This window comes from Parasteatoda tepidariorum, chromosome X1 (genome assembly GCF_043381705.1).
Source record: "Parasteatoda tepidariorum isolate YZ-2023 chromosome X1, CAS_Ptep_4.0, whole genome shotgun sequence".
Taxonomy (NCBI): Eukaryota; Metazoa; Arthropoda; class Arachnida; order Araneae; family Theridiidae; genus Parasteatoda; species Parasteatoda tepidariorum.
In genome coordinates this window covers 37,500,626-37,523,593 of record NC_092214.1, presented here as the reverse complement: position 1 = coordinate 37,523,593, position 22,968 = coordinate 37,500,626, and the positions used below count along the sequence as shown (strand labels likewise).

Sequence of the window (22,968 nt, the reverse complement as noted above, 5' to 3'; positions counted from 1 at the left end):
AATCACTCGCGTTATATATTAGAAAAATCGCAAACATTAGGAAAGAAAATAGGCATTAAGTCCTTTTAATGTACTTTCATATTAATAGGCATTTTTTTTAAAAAACCGCAGTATGATAAGATGATAAAATTGATAAACTATTATATTCCATTCCTCTTAAAATTACTTTATAATATGTTTGAATAATCTCTTTCATCCAATAGGAAGGAGAAAGAAATAATAAAAAAAAATGAAGATCTTGAGACAAGATAAGCCTCATCTTTAATTTGTTCAAGAGAACGCTTTCGGAGAAAGGCCTGTAGACAATAAGATTTTTCTGTGTATTGTGCTGATATTTAGTAGAAATTCTGATATACTTCTGTAAACAATACAATACAATTTCTTGGAACAGTTTGAGGTCGAAACAGTATCTTTGGAAAAATATGGTTTGTCAATGTATTCTCCAAGTTCTAAAAATACACAGGTTTTCTAATTGAGGAGTTGCTAGGACAAATCTTAAATCATTCGAGTGTTATTTTTCATTATCCAAAAGTCACTCACGTAATTAAAAATTTCTCTCATTGAAACAATATATCATTAAAGGAATTTCTTTAATACTTTGTTTTCAAAATGCTTTCAAATACTTATTTTAATCAATATAAATAAAATACTTCGATGTAAATAATACTTGATTTAATATGTATAAAATAAAGCATTTGGAATTTTTATTAAAATAACAAACGGTTTTTAGTTAAAGCTGTAAAAAATTGCTTAAAGATTATTTATTTAATGACTATTTATTTACCAGATTATTTATTTAATGTCACAACCATGGAGTTTAGTAAATTGCAATTTTTATTACTTAATTTTGTTACGAAATTAGCAGATTCACACGTACGTTTTTGATGTTTATAAAAGTCAAAATTTTTTTATGCATAAACATCTTTGCTTGAAAATATGGTTTCTGAGGATTTAAATACGAATTATGTAAATGTTTGAAACAAATAGTTTTAACAAAGACCATAGAGTTAAATAATTTTCATAGGAATAAATTTTAACAGGAAAATAAATTTGTAGATTTATAACATTTAATTCATTGCTAAAAATATAAAATACAATCTTAAGATTTTTGAGACGTTAATAAAATTTTTCAACTCCTCTTTCTAAAACATTTGACTTTTTTATTATGCTTTAAGGCCACCTATTCATAACAATAATCAGAGAAACTTATCAAAACCAGCTTTTCTTATTTCTCTATTTTTAATATATTTTTGTCTTGATTTAAATAAAATCAATTGAAGTTAATTTTCGTTTACTATACGCAAAATAAAGATATAATCATAAACTAAGGGAGATAAAGCTCGTGTACTTGATTAATAGTTAACATTACAATGCATGAAAGAGCAAAATTGATTTTTGAAATAAGAGGGGAGTATATTAACATTTCATATGTTCTTTTTTAAATCAACGGCTTATCTTAAGTTTGTGGAATCAAAAATAAATCAATACTGAGATTATGGTAAAGATGTAAAATATAACTAAATAAAAAAAATTTGTATTTATACAGGTATTTAAAATATTCCAAGATCGAGAGGGAAGGATAAATGAAAAAAGATATCTTCGAAAACTCATTTTGTACATTTTCACTAAAAAACGGGATTTTAGGTATTTTCGTGAATTACAGCGATAATAATCATATAAATCAACAAATGATCGAAATTTATCAAAACCACCTATTCTTGTTTCACTTTATTATGTTATCGCACTGAAATTAATAAATATCATATTTTTACTATACGTAAACAGTAAAAAAAGAGATATGATCTGGAAAAAAATATAATTATGGGAGATAAAGGTGGCGTACTTAATTAATAGTTAACATTACAATGCATGAAGGAACAAGATTGGTTTTTAAAATAAGTCGAGAGTATATTACCATTTCATATGCTATTTTTGGTTTGGTTTAGCGTCTCATCTTAAGTTCACGGAATAAAAAAAGAATCTTAAACACTGGAAAAAATGAAAAAAAAATATATTCATACAGGCAGTTAAACAGTTCCCAAAATAGTAAATGAATAAATACAGATGATGCCGAAAACTAATTTTGTACAATTTCACTAAATTTTAGGTCTTTCCGTGAATAATCATATAAATTAACAATAATCATACAAATCAACAATAATCATAGAAATTTATCAAAGCCAGTAATTCTTGTTCCCCTTTTTTTTATGCTATCTCACTGAAATTGAGAAAATAAACTAAATTTCATTTAATTTTTTATATACAATACACAAACAGAAAGAAAAATAAAGATATGATCTAGAAAAAATATAATCATTAACAGAAGGACATAAAGCTCGTGTATTTGATTAATAGTTTACATTACAATGCACGAAAGAGCAAAATTGGGTTCTGAAATGAGCTGGGAGTATATTAACAGCCTTATTTTCTTTTTTTTAATCATCAGCCCTTCCTAAGTTCGTGGAATTAAAAATAAATCAATACTGCGAATCTTAGACACTGGCAGAGGTGTAAAAAATAACGATAAAAACAAAATGTATATTAATACAGGCAGTTAAATAGTTCCCAAGATGGTAAATGAAGGATAAGCAAAAACAGATATTGTCGACACCTCATTTTGTACCGTGTCACAGAGGAATGGAATTTTAGGACATTTTCTTGAATTACAACCACATTACCAAACAAGAACTTTCTGTATAAACTCGTCGCATGAGATGTTTTTAAGGCTCAAAAGCATCTTCCGTAGATTAAAAAGGATTGGGGGTAGGAGAAGTGCTGGGCCCGATGTTTAATCCACTTGGCTAAGTTGTGGCTGCATTTTAGAGCTTCTGCTAATGAAAAGCTGCAGGCATAAAATGAAGCGCTTGGTGCCATTGGGGACCCATAAAAGCTCACACCATACTAATATGAGAATTCATGTTCGGTCGTGGTAAGGGGAATTTTTGGCGAAAGATGATTATCATCAATTTTGGAATGACTGATTCCAGTTGGCTTTTGATAGCTCTTTCAATTTCAGTTTCGTACATTGGTGTGGATTTTATGGAGTAATTCGGAAAAAAATGCAAAAAAAAAAAAAAAAAAAAAAAAANATAAGTTAAGCAAATAAAGGAAAAGTCATTTTTTCCCTTTACATTCTAAAGAGGTATCGAGTAGAGCTGAGATCAATGAATGGGGTTGGGGAATTTTATTAATGGAATATGGAAAAAAGAAAATTCTAAACGCACGAAGGGTAAGGATATGCAATGATTTTATTTTTTTCTTCTTGTCTTCAAGGAAAACTTTTAAGATGTTCTTTTGAATCCACCTTTTTCTCGCTCATGCAACTTCATAAATTTGAAACTTAAATAGCATATGTCATCTGTACTCTATAAATATAATGATGTCCAGATGCTACTAAACTAGAAAAATATATGAAAACAAGCGATCCTACACTTTATTATTCTATCCTGTTATTCAACTTTAAAGGAAACCTAGTTCAATTTAACACAAAGATACCGTTATAATATAGTTCAAAATTGAAGCGGTTTTTCTGAGAAGGTATATGTTTTCAACCAAATTTAATTTTAAAATGGCATTAGGATGTCGATTTACGTGACTAATTATTTATATTATCTAATTGGTATTGTTAAATTTACTTTGCATTACTGTATTTTGTTTTAATTTTTATTAAAATCTCAAGCTATTACGCTGAAATCTTTAACAAAAACTGTTTTATCTTAAATTGCACTATCTTATTTTACAATTCTGGTTAGACTTTGTTTGATTTTGCTTAAGCTAATTAACGTAAAACTATAAGTTAAAAATAAAAAATTAGTATTATTTGCCTTTTTATTAAATTTATACGAACATATCTTAAAATTTCTTTACGCAGAATACACAACTTGTATACACTCCTACATTTTAAAGGATCAATATTTTTATATGCAATCATAAAATTACATTATAGTTTTAAGTTTAGTTAATAGTACAAATTAATACAATTGTACTATTATAAATAGTGCTGCAAATAATTTCGCTCTAGCACATAAAGGCGAACCTACGTTACTCAAGATATTAGGTAGTACGTGACAGGTATTCTAGCTGCACACGAGAAGTACATATTAATTTACTTTTATTCATTAAATTTCTCTTATTTCTATTGTGTATATCAAGATACCGACCGTATATCAAGATACCGATATTCGATAGATTTCGCTCAAATTTTGCATTTTACCAAGCAAATTTAAACACTTTGAAATGATGTAAAAAACTTAATTCCTTACATTTCTACAAATTAAAAAAATAACATGTATTGACTGAAATTTAATTCTTGTGTGGGATTATCTTTGAATAGATGACTTTTACAATTATGTGCAATTTTCAATATGCATAAGTAGTTCTCGAGATATAACGAAATACCCACAAAGTAAAATTAGCATTAAAGGGACCAAACTATGAGGAACATATTTCTCAGATTGCGGCGACCCCCTATACTTGAGGGGTCACAAATCGGAATCCATTGAAAAAATATATGCTTATTCAGAGAAACTATGTTTTTGTGTCTGATTTCGTAACTTAAAATATCGTGCGCACTAATTAATTAGTATATTCGAAGTCACCTCATCGAACCATTAAGATGGAATCCAGGAAAGTGAAAATCTGATCATTAGATCAAAAATTATTCAGTCAGTCTTTTTGGAGCAGTGTATGACGGTTTTTAGTTATGAACAAGATTTTTACTTATGAACATTATGGAAAAACATTCCATAATAAAATGTTATTTAGCGTTCTTTTATCACTTTTCCACTTTTTATAAACATAAATTATTCTTATCTTCGTTAATAATGCTGAAATATTGAAAAACATGAATGTTTAGATTTTAAAAGAAAAAAATATGTAATAAAAAGTTTAGTATTAGTTAGCATTAAAGGAATATAGAAGAAAACTGTTTTAACAACAGAAAGATAAAAAAAATGTGCTTATTTTATGACGTTTTTTTTTACATTTGTGCTGATAAAAGTTTTCAAGAGCATTGCATCATTGTAGAATAGTTATAAAGTTTTAAATGCTACAGTTTTCTAGACCAGTTCCTATCAACAAAATTCTATTTAGTTTCTTTTAATCACTGCCATTCAAACAGCCAAATAAATAGTTTAGGTGAGGTAATCATCTAGCTATTGCTCTATAACAAACAAACGCAGAAACGAAAAGGAAAGCAAAGAAAAAAAAAATCAATCGGAACTTTTGTGCGGAAAACTAACATTCTTGAAATAGTACAACCGCTTCTCTGGGTGTGTAGATGTTCAATTTCCGAATCGAGATAAACGAAGTCCCGTTGTTAGTGTAAATCACTTCTGACGTAGTCCATTAAAATGTGCACATATCGGTTTGTTAACTGATGAACATTCCCCCTGCTTATTACGGCCATAATAATAACGGCGCAGTTATTACTGTTTCTGCTATTAAATAACAGATAAGCTTCGTAGCCAAGAAGGAAGTTTTGGAAATGACTGCGAAATTTTCATGCCCGCAAATATAACGGCAAAACACTGAGCGGTTGCAATTTTCGAGCGAAACGGTTAAAATGTGCATTTGAGAAAAACGCAAAAATGAAAGTTTTAAATACCGGAAATATTTTTTTTGAAGTTTTTTTTATAATAAAATAGTTGCTTAAATGTTTTAAATGTAGAAAAAGAAGCTAATAAAATTTTTATGAAAATTAAGCCAAATTGCAGGCATTAAGAAGTATTCATCGCTCGAGTTTTTAAATTTTTCTGACTCAACGACAATTGCTTTTTTAATAAATAAAACTCAGCTACAGCAGTTTAACAGTGAAAAGGCAACCTTATACCAAAAAAATATCCTACATTCATCATTTAAAGATGTACAATAAAATTGCTGGTCAAACTTTTAATGCTAATTTTTGATGTAATTGAAATTACTATTCTTTAATATTACTTTTAGATTTATTTTAAATAAAAATATTTATATTTTAGTTTGTTTTCAACATTCTTTTCAAATAATAATGGAAAAAAAATTGAAGTTTGAATGACATTTTTGTCTATTATATTGTCATATATTTTCTCAATATTCATTTTTTTTATTTATCTATCAAAATATTAAATTTTGATGGATAAATTTAACGAAAAATAGTTTTAATTTTTTCATTATTTTCAATTCTATAAAAAAATTAAAAATTTATTATTTTCCATTCTATAAAAAGCAAATTAAATTACGACATATAAAATATAAATTTTAAAAACTTCATGCAGTTACTTTTTGACGTGATTATTTTTTTACATTGTGAAAATAAATGTAAAAAAAAATAATTTTATGAAAAAGTCTCACATCAGCACCACGTAATATTTAAAAATATAAAAGAAAAATAAGTTCAATTTCGTGAAAAATAATAAGAATTTTTTCCAATATTTAAAAGAGAAATAATGTTTTCTTTAAAGTTTAAAATAAAAAGAATAGAAAATTCATACTATTTTTGTCGCCTTAAAATACTAAGATAACTTTTAATGAATGATTTAAAATTTGACGTTAGCTTGCGACAGCTAAATTATTCTTTTTAAATATCTTATCTTTCAAGACAGAATTTAAAACACTTACAATTTATCTTAAAATGTATTATTTGAAACATAATAATAACCAAATTTCTTCTATCAAAATTAAGTTTATAACTCACAAATAATGCCAACTTATGTTTCGAAATTCAAAGAAAAATATTTTTAGTATCTTCTACAAATTATTTCAATTTTTTCAGTACTTCTAAAGCTTATCAATGCAATATTAAATAAAATAATAAAAGAACACTAAATTAAATATACTTTGCTAAAAGATTAAGAAAAATAAGCATATACATATTTGATTTTATGTTTAATCCCTGAAAATAATGAGAATAAAATAATTCAGATCATAAGTTATTCCTTAAAATTGATTTCTGAAGAATTCTACTGATTGCTCTTGCATACGAAAATATATTAACAGCATTTAAACATTTAAAAAAGTCATAAAAAGGGTTACTTTTACGTGGAATAATTTAAAATGAGAAAATTTAAACAGAAAACCCTTGGATAAACGCTTTTATTCATTTGAATACTTACGTTTATATTTAAAATAAGTATATTTATTAATTTAAAGTTGTTTGTTAAAATAAAGATAAAATTAAAACATAAAAAATATTTATTTTTTATATCTTTAAAGGCTTTGCAAGAACTTAAATGGTTTTTTGCATCCAATAGTCCTTGTTTAATATCCTATTTACAATCCACAAAAACTATAAACTATAAAAATATGATGGTTGGTTTAAATGCAAAAATAGGTGGTGAGTTTGAATTTTCAAAGAGCAATATCCCTATCTCTTTTTTAATGACTCTAATTGAGACATAGCTACATAATTGACAAACCAAACTAAATAAAATCTTCAAATAACTGAATGGTCAGAAAGAAGATGGTATGAAAAAGTGGTAATTCGGTAAGCATTTTGAGTGGGAGATTCTTTTCAAATGGCTACATGTGAGTAATCTGCAATCTATATCGAAGTTTCAACCGGTTTTGCTTAAATATTTTTTTTCCTTAAAATTCATTTATTCATTAAAATTATTTGAACTTCTAAACATTCCACATACATACCAGAAAATATTAATGATAACTAAATTAATAACCTCAAGATATTACTTATAAAAAAACTTCATTGGTTTCAAAAATATACTGATGGAAATAAAAGTTTCAAGCGTTCAAAAATAGGTGTTCATTTTCAAAACTTGCCAGACATAAATGAGAAGAAGCAAAAGTGATTTGAAAAAGTTGCCAACATAAAATAGAAAATAAAGGTGAGGAAAAAAACTAGGAAATAGCAGTCGCCGAGAGTGAAGCAAAAATAAAGATGAAAAAATATAACAAGAAAAGCCGCTGCGGCCGAGAGGGGAGAATCAGGGTAAAAGGCATTTCCACGAGGTCGTTAACAAGGATATCAGCATTCATATAAATGAATTCTATAAAAGAATTTATATAAAAGAAAGATTCTAGGGCATCGAGATGAGTTGATGTGACTGAGGTGAAAATAATTTTTGGTACTATCGAAATTGAATTCGTGCAACAATATGCAGTAAATAATTCATGATTTATCGTACTCTTGATAATGAGCATGTCTAACATGTTCCTTAAGTTTAAATTTTAAAGGCACTTTAAAATTTAAGACTGAAGAAAAAAAATTTAAAATAAACAAATTTAAATATAAAACACTTGGATAAGTTTTTATTAACTTAAATACTCATGTTCATATTTAGGCTAAGTATATTTAGTTATTTAAAGTAGTCCGCAAAATAAAAATTTATTTTATATCCCTTTAAAGTATTTGCAAAATCAGAAATTGTTTTCGTATCATTTTCGTGTCTTTGTTTCATATCCTTTTCACGATCCACAGAAACCATACGAAAATAATATTAGATTCGAATGTTAAAATAGACGATTTCGAATTTCCGCAGAGCAATATTGTGCCCACCTGTAATTCTTTTTTAACGATTGTAGTTGTAGACGTAGCTATATAATTGACGAGACATACTAAAACCCTCAAATACCTAAATGGTCGAGAAAGAGGATGGTATGAAAAAGTGGTAATTCGATAAGCTTTTTGCTGGGGCCATTCTTTCCAAATTGGCTACTTGTAAGTAATCTGCAATCTATATCGAAGTTCCAACACGTTCTGCTTAAATGCTTTTACTCAACGACCTTCATTCGTATATTTTTTGTTGATAAAATGTTTCTAGGCTATAGAATGTATTTTTAAGAGGTGCTTAGTAAATAAAATAAAAAAAAACTTCTTAACTACAGTTCACTTTTTATGTATCCATAGAGTTTTTTATTATCTTTGACAGAGCACTTATCGTTATTTTCGGAATTAGTTTGATATAAAGTGGATATAATTTCAAGTTAGTTTCCATGGCGTTTATTGAGAGCGATGACTCTTAAAAAAATGTTTTTACGTTTTTTAGAGGTATTGTCTCCTGAAAATTAGTTTAAATCGTAAGCAATATAGAGTTATTTCAGTTTTCTCATAATAATATCATTCTCTCCTAGATTGTTTCCGACTGTATAATTTTCATTACATAATTTAAGTTTGTATCCAATTTATTAAGCACATTTTTTTTAAGGATTGTTGGTTTTAGCTCTTAATCCTTTAATGCAAATAGAACGCCGGTGTCTCTTTTTATATATTTCTTTCTGACGCTTTATTTACAAGTAAAATATATTATGGTATTTTTTAATTATACAAAACAGTCTATTATTTACAAAAAAATTATGTTGGATTATCAGAATTATATTTGTACTAAATTATAAATTCCAAAAAAGTAATGTGAAATTTTTCATTCATAATAAAAAATTTATCAATAATTGATTTCGTAAATAAAAGAAATTTCAATAACGAATAACTGTTTCGCTTAGATCGAAATAAGTGCAAATTTGAAAAATAATTGTTTGGAAGCGAGCTGTGTTTGGAAGATTTTTAAAGCAGTAAAAGACGCAGGTGTTTCAAGCTGTATCTAATAACTATAAATTATTAAAATGCTAAATATAATAGTTTTCACTTATTTTTGACTTAATTAATACAATATAATGAAGTATGAAAAACATGTTTAATAGAAAGTTTGCGCCGAAGGGTTATCGCTATATTAGCGTTATAGCATATTTATAACTGCAAAATGATAATATTATTTCGATTGCTCTTATCTTTGTTATATTTACTAATGACGTAACTAGTATCGATTATATAACTATACTTAATATAATTATAATTTACATTATAATTAATAGTTGTAATAATACCTGATGAGAAGGAAACTAATTTTTAAACTAAAATTAATAACTGAAATTTACAATAAAAAAAGGTTTTGTTTTAAAATTTGATAATTTTATCATACATTAAAAAATGGCATAAAAACCATTCATTAGTTTAAATTTACTTTTCAGTTTTGTATTTTTCGCTAAATGTTTGGTAGGAAGAATTATTTTGAAAACCTGAATTTTCGGTAAATCGAATTACATGTACGGAAAAATTTACCAAATGAATGATTTTGATACAGTATATTTTGATTTTCTTAATTTCTTAACCAGAATTATGATTTGAAATATTTATGAGTTAAATTTAGGGGAGAGAAGGTTCTTCAAAATTCAAATAACTCTTTCATAGATTTTATCTTTTTTAAAAAAAAGTTTAAATTTATCTTTTTTAAATCTACATATTAGAAATGAAAAAAATATGGAGTTTAAATGAAAATACATAGTTTTCTTTTAATTTTTTGAATTTTTTTATTTTTTAGGTTCAGATTTTAAAAGAATATTTTCACAAATTGTAAATAATTTTTGTAATAAATACATTTACATTATATATACTCATGTTGGTCTCTGAGCGTTAATACAAAAGTAATCGATCAGTTTTGGATATTAATTGCAATTTGCAATGCAAAACTTTACATAAGTGATCTCGAACATTCGTAATTATCCTATTTTTAATTTTGAAAAAATCCTAAATCCCTCTTTAGTTTCAAAAGATATTTTGATTCTATTATTCGATTTCTATATAGAAATGCATGTTAACTTAAAAAAAGTGAAGATAATGAAATCAGAAACTTTTGTTATTATCGCATATTAATGTCAAATCTAGAAGAAACATTTTTTATCGTTCATTTAAAAACTTATTACGCAAATTCTTACACCTAAAAACATATGCCATTTTATTTATAAAAAAATACTGTGTTTAAGAATGCGAATTTCATAAAATCATTTGTTTTATTATGCATTCCTATTTAATCTAAAAGAGACTTCATTTCTTAAGCTTATTCTGTATACTGCTACAAATAAGTAAATAAAAAAAATGAAGGATTGAGGAAAGTGCATCACGTGTTTCAGAAACAAAACTGAATCAGACTTTTCTGCAAAAAATAAGAGAATGTTTTCTGTAGGTAGTTGAAGAAAACTAGAAAAAAAAGAGTTCATCTGTGTATTTTTCTTGATTGAGGACTGATCCCCCTTGATCGCCGAGGAGTGGGTTTGTGCGATAACCTTTTCTCCAGAAAAAGAAGCCATTCACAAATCGCAAGAATACGCGGAACACTCAAACGCTAAACAAACTAATTTTGACGGGAAGCTCCCTTTTCCCCAGGAATTCCCCCAAAACCTAGAAAGCATCGAAGCAACTACTGAAAGACAGAATTCTGAATAAGATTTCCCTTATTCAGATAGTAAAAAGGGATTTCCTCCTTACTTCCCTACCGGGGATCCAATCTGAATCCAAAGTCCATGAAAAAATGCGTCTTGATATGGATTTGTATTCAGATACAGGTTTCTCCTGTTTTCTAAGGAATGTATGAAAAAGATTACCAGTTTGGAACACTTCGGGCATAAGGATCAGTAGTACACATTCGAAGCTTCAAATTATTCTGCACGCTTTTTTTTCCTTTCTTTTCACCCTCTATATAATGGACAAGAATAAGAAAATTCTTTACAACGTTTTTTCTGTCCTCAACTCGATTGAGAAAAGCATTTTCTTACTCGAATGGTGTGCTTTTGGTTGATGATAAAAACAAACAAAAGGAAATAGTGTTCGCTGGTTACCATTAAAGATTTTTATGTGTTTTAGTTTGTTCATGAATATATTATTTCGTACTGGTTATGAATGTGTTTAGTCTTTATGTACATAGAGCCAAGCAAAATATATCACCATAAATATCCTTTGTTCTAATTATCATACTTTCACGTACTAAGTATAAATTTTAATGGTTCAAAGGGTTGACTTTATGGTAATTGGTTAGTGCCCAGCATTAATTATGAACTTGAATCAGACTAAAAAACGCAATTTCCTTGATTAAACTAATGTGAATTATAATTGTGAATTCATATATATGTCTGAAAAATTAATTATATTATGTCAGTTAATATTAAATTCACTTTTTGTGTATTTCGCCATATTTATTTCGTTTTTTTAACCAAATCGTAAATTTTTCACACAGAATTATGAAATTTGATTGTCTGCTTTTTAATTCATGCACTGAGAAAAAAAAAGTATGATCAAAACTACTTGAATGTGGTAATATTTACCGTATTTCTAGTTGTATGGGAACATCAAAAATGAGACAATTTTTACTGAAGCGCTTAAAAAAAATAATGTCTTTGGTAAAATTAAAAAAAAATATCATTTTATAATATGTGATAAAATTGGGGGGAAATTTGGTAATTTTATCAGGATACCTTAGAGCATGGCATGAAAAACTTTAATAACGGTACATTTACTTTTCAGTTTTATATTTATTATACTAAGTATGTGGTAACAAAAACTATAATTTTAAAAGCCAGAATTTCCAGCAAGTTGTTACCATATTAACGGAAAATTTACCAAATAATTGGTTTAAATACCATATTTTTAAAATTTTTTCTTAACTAGAATTATGTTTCGTTCTTCCTTTTTTCTATTCTTTTTCTACCAGAAATGTCTTTGCTATACAGTGCGATATTTTCACCGGAATTTCTTCTTAGTATTTAAAAATTATTTTTAACCAATTATTTATTATTTCCTTGTACTATTTAATAAAGATATAAAAGTTAAGTTTTAAGGTACACAGGATTTTTACATGGTAGAGAAGGCAATTTTAAATAAAAAAAGATAAATTTTGAACAAAAATTAATCGTATAAATACATTAGGAAGCGAAAATTTAAAAATACATCTTTTTTAAAAACTTCTTTTAACTAAATCTGCCGCAAATGGTGCATTTATTCAGATAAAGTATGATTTTGTATCCGATTCCATATTTTTTAAATAATAGGTATCACTAAATATTTAGTATATCTTAAGTCAAACTTTTGAACCATTAAAATAGGCACCAGTTCACAAAAATCCGATCATTAGAACAAAAATTATTCAGATTTATATTTTCTTTGTCTTAATTCACTGAATCACGATATTTTTGTAAGACACTCTCTGAAGTATTATTTTAAACCGGCAAACAATTATTATATACATTTGGTAAATGTGCCAAAAGTTTTTAGTCTTTGCATTCGAAAGGTCGTACGTTTGTGCACTGTAAATTGATGAAGATTCTCAGACCTTTAGAAGCATACGAAACTTTACTAAAGTTGGACATAAACTATAGATTTGAGTCCAATTGTCAGCATATATTCTTGCTTATTTGAAGCATCCTTGTTAATTTTTTTTTCGAAAAAAGTAATCTACAATAGCAGTTGACAACTAAAGATATAAGGAAAAATCGCATAAAAGCACGCTCAGGGCAAAAGAAGCTGATGGTGAGTGCTTGGTGGATTATCACAAGTATGATTCATTCTGATTTTATGAAACCTATGCTCATCGATCATACCAAAAATGGACTGCAACCAACAAATGTACAAACATTTAAATGAAAACATCCTAGATTGGGCAACTGATCGATCCATATCTTATTACATTAAAGCTCAAGACCACACACTGCTCAAATAGCTGTAACAAAAATACGGAAATTGTAGCCTCAGCATCTTTATATTCACAAAATCTCGCCTCCATTAATTACCATTTCTTAATCAAATAGGAGAATTTTTTTTTATCCGAATTTAATTTTGACAATGCTGCAAAACTTGCCTATTAGGAAATCGTTGATTCGCATTATTAACCAGGGTTTTATTCCACTAGTTTGAACAAACTGCCAATTAAATGACAGGAATGTCGAGGAAATCTGGTTGCATATGATTAAAATTGTTCGATAAATTGTTTAAGTTATTACCAACTTCGCTGTTTTTTTCTACAAGTCCCATCCTTGACCGCCTAATCCCTGATAGCTATGTAGAGTTGATTTTATTGTCACAAAAAGCCTTTATCACAAAACTCAATAAAGTTTTTTAAATGATTAGCAAATGAACCGGAAAAGTTTGAAACAATGTTAAATTCAACTATGCTAGTCTATGCGCAATGAGGTTTCCATTGATCACGGTGTTCGCATGTGCTATGGGATAAAAAACCATTTTATAGTGTGATATTAAATTTGCCTTTACAAAACAAGGCTAGGGAAACCTTCTGAAATCGATGAATCATCATTTGCAAATCAAGAGTGGAAAGCGTTTCCAAAACGAGGATTCATTTCTCAAGGTTTATTTTAGATTTTATGCTCAATGTTTTTTTGCGCAGGCTGTTATATACTTTTTTTCAAACACTTTTAAAGTGATATTTGGCCTGATGATTAAGTTTTCAAGAAAAATTTTGCATTTAAGAGTCTGGACAAAGCTGCAGAAAAAAAGGCAAAAAAAAGTTTACAGTACGTGTAAATAAAAGCTAAGAAGAGATTTTCAAAGATTTTTGTTGTCTTTATTCAATTTTTAAGGAAACAAGTTTCGGCATATTAATCTTTCTACTAAGTTTAAAAAAATTATTAATTAATAAACCTTTGTATGCTAACCAAATAAAAATGAAAATACACCATTTGCCGAAAGTTGTAAGCTATCCTTGAATATATCTTTGTCATTTGCGGGATTAAATGTAAAAATTTTCAATCTGACAGAATGCTTCAAATCTTCTGGCTAAAAATTATTTTCTCTGTAAAGATGGTCAGGTTTTTTTGCCGCTCCTGGACCATCTGGACTACTTAAGTTTTATTTTTTAAATTGAATTATATTATTTATTATATTATTTAAATTTATATTTAAAAGTTTAGATTAGTCAGGCATATTTCTTAAAAAATATAAATGGAATAAAAAAGCTTAATTATATTACTGTACTCATACATGTAAATTATGGTGATGTTTTCCATGCGCTTGTTCGTTGTGAAGTATATTTTTAACGTAACTTATTTTTTGCATATCGAGTAAACAAAAAAATCTAAAAAACGTCTAAAATTCCTTTCTACGAATTTTAAATCTTTCGTTTCATGTATCTAAAAAACCATTGTTTCTACATATAAATAATGATAGGTCTGAAAGTGTTATAAATAACTTCACCATGTGTACTTTTTCAATAATCCATACTAAAACCACTTCCATAAGAGGAATTTTCCTTCAACAAAAATAGATGATTTCTTCACTTTTTTTTTCATTTCTTCCAAATATTACCAAGACAAAAAAAGGAGTTGAGACTACCTTTTCGCCATTAATACACTCCCGGAATTAATACTCATAATTTAACAACTTTCAGTCGAAAGTAATGGACAACTTCCATAATACTTTCCTTTTCCCGATAGATAATAACGGAAAAAAAATGGTAGAAAATGAGGAAAAGAAATCGGGGGAAAAAAATAATTACGTATAAATGGAGTAAACAGAAAAAGATGTGTAGAACAGATACAGTAAGACTTACCGTTTCGATTCTCACTGTCTGCTGGCTTCATCTGTATTGGATGGTGCATCTGTAAAAGAAGAAAAAAAGAAATAAGTAATGGGTAATTAGTGTAGGATAAGAATTCATCAAAGCCAACTGTTGCTCATCACCATCCCTTTTCCCCATACATTATGTACTACCTTACACTCCACTACATTTCCATTCACACATGTAAGGGATGGTTTACTTATTACAGGATATTATCATAAATATAAGGGGAAAATAACGAATGTTGCTAGAAGTATGTTTTTTGGTGATAAACGTAGATTTCCCTCTAAACATTTAAAGTTGCATTTTAAAGTGCAAAGTGAATAACGCACGTACAAGAAATTATGCTTCATTTAAACTAGAAAAATTAGAATTAATGGATTATTTCTAATATTGTTCTATTTCTAAGAAGTATTCATTTTTTGGATATATTTTTTCTGAAATTCAGGAAATTAAATTCTAGCATTTTATAAAATTTTCCATCAAGAGATTTAAAAAAAAAACTTAATTATAACCATACGTGATTTTCACCGTTTGTTGCGTTTTGAAAAACGCTGCATATGGGGTAAAGTATTTTAAAACACTTTTAGTTGAAAGTAATTAAATAATTTTAATTAAAAGTAAAATAAGTAATGGGTAAGTAAGTAGTTTACTTATTTTCTTTTCGGTGAAATTATTTATGGCTAATTAAGTAGTTAAATGATTTTAAAAAGTAAAATAAGTAATGGGCAAATAAGTAATTAAATAATTTTAACAAAAAGTGAAATTAGTAATGGCGAATAAGTAGTTAAATAATTTTAATAAAAAGTAAAATAAGTAATGGTTAATTAGTGTAGGATAAGAATTCATCAAAGCCAACTGTTGCACATCACCATCCTTTTTCCCCATACATTATGTACTACCTTACACTCCACTACATTTCCATTCACACATGTAAGGGATGGTTTACTTATTATTTATTACTTGTTAAGGGGAAAATAACGAATGTTGCTGGAAGTATGTTTTTTATGATAAACGTAGATTTCCCTCTAAACATTTAAAGTTGCATTTTAAAGCGCAAAGTGAATAACGCATGTACAAGAAATTGTGTTTAATTTAAGCTAGAAAAATTAGAATTAGTGGATTATTTCTAATATAGTTCTATTTCTAAGAAGTATTTATTTTTTGGATATATTTTTTCTGAAATTTAGGAAATTAAATTCTCACATATTATAAAATTTTCCATCAAGAGATTTAAAAAAAATACTTAATTATAACCATATGTGATTTTCACCATTTGCCAAAAACGCTGCATATGGGTAAAGTATTTTGAAAAACTTTTTTTGGTTAAAAGTAATTAAATAATTTTAATAAAAAGTAAAATAAGTAATGAGGAGTAGTTAAATAATTTCACTGAAAAGAAAATAAGTAATGGCTAATTAAGTAGTTAAATGATTTCAATAAAAAGTAAAATAAGTAATGGTAAATAAGCAATTAAATAATTTTAATAAAAAGAAAATAAGTAATGGATAAATACGTAGTTAAATTATTTTCATAAAATGTAAAATAAGTAATGGATAAATAAGTAGTTAAATAATTTTAATAAAAAGTAAAATAAGTAATGAGTAATTAGTGTAGGATAAGAATTCATCAAAGGCAACTGTTGCTCATCACCATTCCTTTTTCTACTAGACATTATGGACTATCTTACATTCCATTACATTTCCATTCATACATGTAAGGGATGCCTTACTTATTACAGGATATTATTATAAATATAAGGAAAAAAGTAAAGATGGTAGCTAGAAGCATGCGTATATAAAGTTTAGTTTTAATGATAAACGTAGATTTCACGCCATTAAGTCCCATTTTAAAGTACAAAGTGAACAAACATACGTAAATCATGTTTCATTTATACTAAAACAATTAAAATTTATGAAATATTTATAAGAAAAAATAAGATATTTATATTTTATCTGTATTCTTTTCCAAAATTCATAAAAATATATTCTCCCATTTTATAAAATTTTCAGTGCATGAGAATTAAAAAATATGTTTCATTAAAACCATTTGTGATATTCACCATGTGACACTTGGAGTAAAAGTCTTTAAAAGCATTTTTTTTTGAAAAAAAAAGCAGTTAAATAATTATATTCATCAAATGAAGAAATTATTTACAATATTTTTAGAAAGGAATAGGAAAATTCTTAGCTTTTGAAGTAAATAAATAAATATAAAAAATTGTGAATACTTCGTCATTTTTTAGTGTTTTCATCTTTAACCCTTGGATGCAGAATTTTACTACTCCTTACACGCACCGACCAAATCGCTCACATAATATATTAATAAAGCGTTTGAGGTACCATCGGTTAAATTCCTTTGTAATCGACTGACTGTGGAGGATTCTCATGGTTTTCCACTCATAAATAAGGAGGAATCATCACTAAAACATCCCTCCATAAAGGTAAGTTAGTTCAAATATTGGATCCAGGAGTTCTCTTATCATCTGGAGCAAAACGGAGATGAGATCTGGTTTGGATCGTAAACCGTACACTGTTTATAAATTAAAATAGAGAGATTTTGCGTAGCTTTTGTCTTACGTTAATTGTAACGATAATCTTATTTTGTACCCCTCAATGATATTGCTATTGGCAGAGAAATTTTCGCACAAGCCCAGTGAAGCCTGAATAGCGTTAGTAGGAAAACCAGCAATGCTATGCAAAATATCTCTATTGATTAAAACTAAACAAATGCTACTGAACGGGGATATAACGCAACGGTGATATAAAAACAATCAATAGGGTGTGAGGCGGAGGTTTGTTTCTCCGTCAGTAGCCGCCAATATCCGTATAGTAGAAAATATAACTATACAGTCTCCAGGAAAGAATATACAAATTGTTCAGTGAAATTTAGATTTTATTAGGCATAATTGGTGATATAGAGAATGGCCATTTCTTAATCCAAAAAATATGAAATCCCTCAAAGGGATGAAATCAGAATACTCTCTATTGAGAGATCATACAGCCAGAATATCATTTCTGACGGTTAGAAATTGAGACTGGGGAGGCCCCTAAGGGCACTCCCAGTCTCCTCAAATTTGAAATTAAAAGTGAATATAATTATTCCCAACGGACATAGAAAGTATGGGTAGGAGATCCAAAATCGGCGATTTATCATAATATATCATAGCCAAAACAAAGCCAACTAGCATATCAATATGGGTTTAAAAGAATACCTTGGCGATCACGAGTGGTCAACAAATTTATGAGAATTATTACAACCATGCAACCGAAACATTTAGCGGTTGGAAATTTAGAATAAAAAGTTATTAATAGATTTTTGTTTTCGATTAGAGGCGACAGTGAATTAATAAGTCTGCCTAGCATGAAATAGGAAGTATCCATTACATTGAGCTATAAGAAAAGAATAAATATTTTATGTTCGTTTGAAAATATTAAGTCTTTGATTTATTTTAAATGTAATTCTATTAATAAAAAAAGCTTAAGTAATGAAAGATATTTTAAAAGGATAGAAAATAAATATGTAATGCCAATTGTGGCATCACAGGGTGTATAAAGGTAATAGAATTACATTTACTGGAAGAAAGTAGGAATGAACATTCTGTATTTTAAAAATAGATAGTTTCCCTACTTTCACTAAAAGCATATTTTGTAAATTTCCGATTTAAGTGAATTCCCTTTGATGAAGAGCGTATGTTAAATAAAAAAAAATTAACTCATTTGCGTAATAATTCATATTAAACATGTGAACAAAATTCAGATTTTTGTTGAAATGATTTAAGACAAAAATAGTATCGTCTCTTATGCATTTACAAAAAGTATGTAAAATGCTTTAAAGTACTCTCTTAATAGAATGAATAAAAACATATTTAATATGTGCTATAAAATACATGGTTTAAATTATTTCCATAAGATGTATAGTTAAAATGTTTAAACTTCTTTTGAAAAATTAATTACATTTTATGAAAAGCCTCAAAATAATTTTTTTTGTGTGTTAGATTATTATTCTAAGAAATCAATATTTAAATATCAAAACAATAACACAGCCAAGGTGGTTTTACATTACTGTTCAGTTTATATGATGAAGCATGCAAAAATCTGAATAAATTAATTCAATCTAAACTTAATTAAGTAAAAAAAAATCAAAATATCATTTTATAAATAGAACTTTCGGAGAAACTAATTACTGCTTTTAAATACTCAGGTCTACAGACTAAATAAAATTTATTCTATACGAAACATTTCAATTATGATTTTATCAATTTAAATTCATTTTGTGAGGTTTTCGCTAATTGACTAGGGAAAAAAAGCTTCTTTTCATGCTAAATTATTTAATAAAAAAGAACTATTAATTAACGTATTTAGGTTTGGATAACAAACGCATTTCTATCTATTGTTGCAAGTATTTTATTAAAAGCTAATTTGCAAGGAACAATGAAATTCTTACTTTTTAATTGAATATAACTAGGGAAAATTTTTTATGCATTCTAAAATATTTTTTTTAATCAATGTTGTTTCATAATCTGAGTTTTAAAATCACGGTAAAAAAATTCATAAAGCCTCCAAATGTGTCAATTTGCAAATAGACGACCAGATAATTACTTTTGCTAGAAATTTCCATACCATAAATTAATACAAAAATTATGATAGAATAATTTCTTAACAATGGGGTTAATTAGCGAGAATAAAATATTTATGCTTTTGTTATAATAAAGAGGGGAAAAAACTGTACAAGACATAAATATTATATAAAAAAATCCAAGAGCAGTTTTTAAAATTAACATTTATTAAGGAAATAAAAAAAGAAATTTTGTGAATTTTGTATCACTTTTAAGTTTATACGCAATACTGTAGTGGAATAGTCAAATTTTTGAGTTTATGAATTAATGTTTTATTAAGTAAAGTAAGAGCTAAAGGGTTTATTATATAAAAGTTAAGAACAAGGTTTTTGAGATAAAGGATTAACGAAAGAATTTTTAATCTAAGTTCGTTTTTTCTAGTTGAAAATGACATTTTATTGACATTAGTAAATATATCCACGTTAAAAATAAAAAATATGAGATATTCTAATTTTAATTAGGTAAAATTTTAAAATAATTTTTTCTCTGAAGATCTAATCCAGATTTTTCTGTAAATACGACTTTGAAATGCATAAATACAATTTATAATAAAAATAATATCACATATAAACTACGTAAAATATTTTCTCAATTCATCTAAAAAAAATAAAAAATAAAATAATTATATTTGTTAGGCATTTTTAAATGCATTCAAAATATTTTTTTTTCATGAAAATAATGCATAGTGAAAATAATGCATAACTAATATTATAGCAAGTTACAGTTTATGAATAGTAACGCTAAAGTTAATTTTACAGTTTTATAATTAGTTTATTTGTGAGAGAATTGTTATGTTTTATTTTTTTATACTTCTCCGTATCATAAGAACAAAATAATATTTATAGTTGAATAGTGCATGGCACCATAGTTTTATACCAAAGTTGTCATTCTATATAAAAGGTGGACGGGTAAAATGCCTATTCAAGTTTTCGCACTATAACTGAATAAGACAGTCGCCTAAAATGCTGTCACTATTGAGCGTGCAGGAAGTGAATTGCTAAACTTTTTTATTTGTAAAACCCCTTTTATTGTTTTTCTCCAATGTCTGTATATATTAAAATGAAAAACATTATTGATTTTAGCTAAGTAATTAGTATTTACTGTTGTGCTGTTTACACAACACGCTAAAGCACGTGAGTAAAATGTTAGAAATTTGATCTTTGATCGTATTAAGTTAGGATTGACAGTCATGCATATTTGCTATGTGCACCGGAGAAAAAAATCCAAGTAAAATTATGGTATTGTATTTTAAGGATATTTTTGGTAAAAAAATCTGTTTAATAAAACCAAAATATACGGTATTTAAATCATTCATTTGTTAATTTTTTTGCTTTTATTGTAACGGTTTACCGTAAATTCTGGTTTTCAAAACTATCGTTTTTATTACCACACATTTAGTAAGAAAAATAAAAAACAAAGTAAATGTAACCGACTGAGTGGTTTTTATGGCATGCTTTAAGGTATCAGTATGAAATTACCAAATTTTACAGCTTTTACTAAATTTATCACATGCTATAAAACCATATTTTATTGTTAATTTTACCAAAATCATTGCCAAAGAGCTTCGATATAAATTACCGAGCCTTTTGGCGTTCTTATAGAGAAAGCCAGAAGCATGGTAAATTTTTCCATATTCTGGTAGTTTTGACTGGTAGTTCATACTTTTTTTCTGAGTGTAATAGGAAAACAATAAAACATGGATTATATATTTTAAATTATAAAATCGGTATTTGAAATCGATTCTCGAAAGGCAATAAATATTGACTGCACACTTTTGTTTTCTTCTTGACAACAATGTATTGATGTGCATCGCCTGAGACGGAAAAAAAACTAGCAATTAGAGTTTAACATTATATCATGTTAGTGCATTGTTGATAAAAAATTTTCAGTTTTGTTGTGGAGAGATTACTTTAAATAACATTTGTTTAACTTACTTTAGCAAAATTATAAATCTTAAGACTTATTTTTTACGTTCATATTACTCTAGCTTGTTTTGATTATATAAATACTTTCATTTACCTCTACGTTTAAAAAATGCATGGTAATACTGAATTTTTTAAGTTAATACTGAAATAAGAGACAAACTACAGAAGGAATTAAAAATTTATTGATTGTAATCACTATTAATATAATATATGCATGAACAACTGAATGAAAAAGTATGAATATAATTTGAAAACTTCGAGTGGTTATATATTCCTACTTTTTTATAATAATATAAAGTACATTACTTTATTATATTTACATTGTTAAAATTGTGTAATTAGTACACTTTAATAGCACTGCAAAAAATTGGTTACTCTAATATCACAAAACCTTTTTCGTTTTTGATGAAGCCGTTACTTGGAATAGGCTTCGAGCAAAAACTTTGTCAAAGTAACGAAATAACTATCGTCACTTCTTCGAGGAATGAATTTCGGGAAAATTAGGAAACAATATTTCACCATTCCATTTTTTTTTTCAAAAAAGAAAAGTCTCACAGTGTATAATGTATCTAACTTTAATAATAATCATTTTAACGTATATACCATATAAATCGCCCAACAAAGACATAACAGAGTTAAATTACGCCGATGTCTGAAGGGGGATTCGGATATCCATGGTAAGAGACGAACTGCTTGACCACATACTGGCCGATTAGCTTAATTTGTCACTTTATTTTCGATTGTCTAGTCTTTATTCTAGTTCGTCATCCTATCTAATAATCTCTCACAATGGTCTACGATGAGCTACCATCTCACCCAGGCAGCCATATTTCTTATACAGAAGAAGTTTTGTTGACATTGATAATTTTGAACTTCTTACGATAAGAAATAAATGAAAATTCTAAGCAAACCTCAACAAACAAAGAGTGAAAGAAAAAGAAAACAAAGATTCAATTTCAGAATATATTGTGAAAAATTGATACTCAAATATCACGAAACTTTTTTCGTTTTGGTTGAAACAGTTTCTTGGTGTATGCTCCGAATATTGAAATAACTATTGTCACTTCTTCAAGGAAACGAATTTTGTCAAAATTGAAAAAAA

General features: G+C 27.1%; 1 protein-coding gene across 7 annotated transcripts in view; it reads right to left on the bottom strand.

Moving 5' to 3' along the window:
• The window catches only part of LOC107455088 (CUGBP Elav-like family member 2), a 751,728-nt gene that overhangs the window by 135,358 nt on the left and 593,402 nt on the right, over window positions 1–22,968 (bottom strand). For all 7 annotated transcript variants that reach the window (XM_043046908.2, XM_071187614.1, XM_016072524.4 and 4 more), the window contains one exon: window positions 15,315–15,363. In XM_043046908.2, the coding sequence (XP_042902842.2) occupies window positions 15,315–15,363 (49 nt within the window). The remainder of the gene's footprint in view (window positions 1–15,314; window positions 15,364–22,968) is intronic.